The sequence below is a fragment of the Odontomachus brunneus genome, unplaced genomic scaffold (genome assembly GCF_010583005.1).
Source record: "Odontomachus brunneus isolate Ranch 3 - 2012 unplaced genomic scaffold, Obru_v1 Obru_scaffold_010, whole genome shotgun sequence".
Classification (NCBI taxonomy): domain Eukaryota; kingdom Metazoa; phylum Arthropoda; class Insecta; order Hymenoptera; family Formicidae; genus Odontomachus; species Odontomachus brunneus.
The window spans coordinates 2,032,897-2,037,968 of record NW_022639460.1 but is presented as its reverse complement, the minus strand read 5'-3'; the positions used below and the strand labels follow the sequence as shown (position 1 = coordinate 2,037,968).

General features: G+C 40.0%; 1 protein-coding gene across 5 annotated transcripts in view; it reads right to left on the bottom strand.

Annotated features, from left to right (window-relative positions):
- Window positions 1–5,072, bottom strand: part of LOC116840583 (colorectal mutant cancer protein) — a 99,708-nt gene that overhangs the window by 71,671 nt on the left and 22,965 nt on the right. Inside the window, exon 1 of one of the 5 annotated variants that reach the window (XM_032807450.1) lies at window positions 2,335–2,617. The exons of the other annotated variants lie outside the window; for them this stretch is intronic. Within the exon in view, the coding sequence (XP_032663341.1) occupies window positions 2,335–2,423 (89 nt within the window). The 5' untranslated portion in view covers window positions 2,424–2,617. Of the gene's footprint in view, window positions 1–2,334; window positions 2,618–5,072 lie in introns of those variants that run through there. 5 annotated transcript variants of the gene reach the window in all.

Sequence of the window (5,072 nt, the reverse complement as noted above, 5' to 3'; positions counted from 1 at the left end):
TTTTTTTAAAAAAAAAAAAAAAAAAAAAAAAAAAAAAAAAAAAAAAAAAAATACATAATTTTCATCTCGAGTACAAGCTTTAGTAATAGTTACTAAATATTTCACTTTCTACTACCAAGATTTTATATTAAAACTTCCAGAATCTAGTTTTGATCACCTAAATATAGTTCAAGCAATTCTTGGTTCTGAGAACTATACATTTACTTTATATAACAAAATTATTTTCCAATTATCACTTTATGTTTGGCCCCAATTATTTGACTAAATAATTTAGCAAGACTAAATAACTACCAAATTTTGGTACTTGTTACGGAATCCTTGTTTCAGAGCCTCATTTACGATGGGGCTTGCATCTTGCATCGTCGTCTCTTTTCGTCTCCGTTTGATTTCACCTTTGCTTCTTCATCACGGAAGAGCCGGTGTATCATCTCGGCTGATTGCGTTATCAGTCGCGCGTTAAGAGTGACCCTTTGGAGAGGCAGAACGGGAGGAGCGCCGGAGCACAGATCTCTATCTCTCATCGCGAAACAATGCTGCCGCCGGTTTAGGGATGGGCGAGCGCCGCGAGCGAATTAAACGTCACGCATTAATTACCCGCCTTCACTCCCCCTCTCCCCGCGCTGCGATGTCCATCGCGCGCGCGATATTAATGGATTACGTACCGCGTCGTCGCTTCCGCCGTCGGGACGGACGGACGCGTCGCTGTCCCGCCGAGCGGGCGAAAAGCTCGATCGTCGGAAGCTGGATACTCGCCGCCGGCCGTTGCACTCTAGTTGCATCGCGCGAGCGAGTGAACGCACCGCCATGACGCAACGCCGATTACATCGCGAGATACGGTCGCGTGATTGTGCCGTATCGCCGGCCTGATTAATCCATCGCGCAATGTCCTGCGCGATTGTTCACCCCATCCTGCCCTAATTTCGACTGTTACACGGGAAAGAAAGTGTTGTAATAGTTGGCAGATGCATTCGATATCAAGCATCTCACAAGGAAACCCACACGGAAAGAAAAGATTTGCTAATATATGGCCAACTAAAAATATTAGCTGCAGGAGTAAATTTTCTTGCTTTAATAGCAAAGTTGTGATATAACTAAGTAACTTTGCTATGAAAGCAAGAAAATTTGCTCCTGCAGCTAATATTTTTAGTTGTCGATATATTAGCAAATCTTTTTTTTTCGTGCACACAAGTGTCCGCCTTCGATTTTCATGAACTAGTAATATGTTGTACTTTAAATAAAAATAACAGATACGTTTTTTATTATATGTGCCTTTTCGCAAGGGGGTGAAATGCCCTTTTGAAGAAAATCGGTTTTTTTCATTGGAAGGGAATATAATGAAAACTATAAGAGATGGAAAAAAATATTTTGGATAAAAGTTGAATGGTTTGAAAAGTACTTTACAGAAATTATTTTAATAATTATAATAAGAAGAAGTTGTGGGGGAAATATTAACAAAAAAATTTTTTTTTTTTCAAATAATTTCTGTAAAGTACTCTTCAAACCATTCAACTTTTATTCAAAATATTTTTTTCTATTTCTTATTTCATTATATTCCCTTCGAATTAAAGAAACCGATTTTCTTCAAAGGGGTATTTCACCCCCTAAACTTGCGAAAGGGCACATATAATAAAAAACGTATCTGTTATTTTGATCCAAAGTACATATTAAAAGTTAAACATATTAAACATATTAAAAGTTCATGAAAATCGGAGGCGGAGACTTGTGTGGGTTTCCTTGTCAGTGCGATATTTGGTGTATATAATTAGTATTAAATATAATATTAAATATAGTCACCAATCATCTGATAATAATTAGGAAATAGTTAGCAAAGCAAATTCTTCATTTAGTTGAACGATTTGGTAAATAATAGCAAATAATTTCAATAATAATTACTAAATAGTGCGACTATGACAAGGTGATAATTTTTCTATTCCACGGCATTCAAGACGTGCGCACGTGTCGCGGGCAAAGCGCGAAAGTGAGTGACCGAGCCGGCGGCTTCGTTGGCTGTTTATTATTAGACAAAAAGCGAACGCGATGACTTTCAGGGTGCGTCCAGAGACACACACGCAGATACACAAACAATGTATCATCGTGACTAGAGATGAAAATGACTCCAGTCTGTATACGTGTAAGTATGACGATAGTTTATTTGGTAAATTACTCGGCAATTTTGGAAAGCTGATAAAATTTAGAGAAAAATTATAGAAATAAAAAAAATTTAGTATAAAGCTTAAAAAAGCATTCAGCCTGTAAGATGAGTAAGAGATTTTATTTAATTTATATATATTTTTTTAATATTAAAAATTTCGATCTATATTTTTCATTTTTTACATCTCTAATCGTGACACCCGGCTATGTCCGCGTCTATGTCGGGACAGTCTCTCCAGGGTTCTGCTTTCCCAAGGTTTGAGCGGCTGCATCCTCCTGCTCCTACACCGTCGTCGTCGTCGTCGTCGGCGTCGCTCTTCATGTACGCGTAGCCGTCAATGACTACGGCGATCGTTCGCTTTCAATTCACTTTGAGTCCGCGTTAGCGCGAACGACGTCTCGTTTTACGACGAGCGAGAAGTCGCGGTTGACGACAGGACGGCTGGCTATCGATAAGCAGGATAAACGCCCGTCGGATCTTCAATCGCGCGAGGGCTGTAAGTACACGTTGCTCGACGCGAGTAATTCACCAACGTTCCGCGCAATCACCAGGAGAGACGAGCGCAAACAGAAAATCAACGCTTCCCATCCGTCTGTTTTCAGTTCGACGTAAGGAATGATCTGCTCACGTAGAGCGTTACACATAGAAAAATATCACTCCACTGCCAACGCGATTACACTGAGAAACAAAATATTGGAAAATTTATCTGTGGAAAGCTCATTTTTCACAGAAATAAATTTTACTCCGCAAAAATAAACTTTATATCTCGCAAATAAATTTCACTTCACAGAAATAAACTGTATTCCACAAAAATAAACTTTCCTGCAAGTAAATTTTCAAATTTTATTTTTCTTGGGTACTCTATATTTTCTTGATAATAATGTAGAATATATTTATGAAAAATTTGCCAAAAAGGCTCATGTGCTTGAAAGAATTTATTTTATTTCTTTTGCAAGAGTATTATAAAACATTTATATCACAGAGAACTAAACTTTTTCATTGCAGAAAAAATTGACTCGACTCTGTGCAGTAAGCAAACTGAATTTTTGTTTTAATTTAACGTTTTCTTAATGCTGAACTTGCCAGAATTTAAGATATATTTAGAATGTATTTTGAATGATTTTCATGCTTATGATAAATTTACGGATACATAACATGTATTTAAAATATTTGAGGTAAGTAACATTTACTTGAATGCAATATGCACTTTTTTGTATGCTGGGAAATTAATTTTGATGCGTTGTGTATAACGTTATCGTGAAAGCAATCTGTCGAAAATTAAATAGAAAATTAGAATGTAAATGAGAAATTTATTCTATCGTAACATAATCATTCGCTTTTACAGTCATTATTATTATTATCGTCACGCACACATTATCATCATTATCACTATTATTATTATTTTTGTTGTTAAGACACAATATATCATTTAAGATTTTATATATAGGCAATTTTGAGTTCTTTTACAAATGATTTGATTTTACAAATCGTCGCTCTTACAAGCAATTTTAATCAAGATTTCGTGAATGATTTACTTTTACAAATTATCACTATTGTGACTTTTTAATCGAGATCTTATAAAAGAGATTAAAAACGAAAGAAACGGGAAGTAACGAGTGTGCAATTTCGCCAAATGCATCGCTCGAAGATATCTCGCGATTACTAGACGCGATAACGCGAGATGGCATCTCGCACACGATTTGCCTTCAGAGGAGATTCAAGTGGCGAATCCGCGACGGAGGGTAGCCCGCGGTTTGCGAACGGAGCGAATCGCGCGCGAGATCGTCGCGACGTCGCCGGCGTGCCGAGTGCCACTGCAACGCGCGGATAGATGCACTCCGTGCGCTGCGCTGAGCTGCGGTTCGAAAGGTGAAACAAAAGAAGCACGGGAGAAAAGGACGTTACGCGTACGTGTGCATACGTACGTGTGTGTATATCGTTGCCGCCACCGCCGCAGTCGACGTGAAAAACGAGCGCAACTTAATCCAACGCGATGCGTGTCACTCGTCGTCCCGTTCGCGACGCGTATGCGGTTTCACGCCGGACACGCGAGTTTATTTTAAATATGCACGCGTGTGTATGTGTGTACCTTGCGTGCACTCTTTCCGCGCGAGCGCGCGCTGCGGGATCTCGCCGCCGCGAAGAAATCTCTCGCGAACAAATCCAAACGAGAATGGCGACGATCAACAGAGGAGAAAAAATAAGCTGACCAGACGTCCCGATTTTTCACCCTTTGTCCCGAATTTTTTCGAGCGCTACTCGGGACACCGATTTGTTATCATTTTCAATAATTGTCAAATAATTTTCGGATCTTTTTATCCCCCTCCCCCCCCACCTTTTACACATTTATGAAGCGTCGCGAATTCAGGGCTGAGAAATCTGGTCATCTTACATATACTGCGAGGAGAAACGAGAAGATTACCCACAAATGACATCTTCACGATACGCTCCGGCGGATCGCACATCGCTATTCTCGACACTCCCGATACTTATTTCCACGCGAGACTTACTTTCGACGGGTTAAAGACGCGTAAAATGCGGGGCGATGTCGATCGATGTGGCGGTTGCTCGATGCAGAAAGATCAAGAATCAAGATGTCCGCGCGATTGTTGAATCACGCTAAAAATATACGCCAATATATGAACGGCGCCGCGGCCGAAAAGAACGCGAATCTATGAGATACTTCTCTCTCCGTATCTCCTTTCCTAACAAGCTGACACAACTGCCCGAATATTCCGCATCTCTCTCTCTCTCTTTCTCTCTGATTGTCATCGTATTTCTAATTCCCGTTCAATAAGTCCGACGATCGCCCGATTCTATTGCTACTTGAGCGAGTCGATGTTATTAGCAAATGTAAGGAACGTCGGCGCGATACGTCGCGACAAGCACCAGCTGTATACCGCGAAGAGAAACGAGAAGG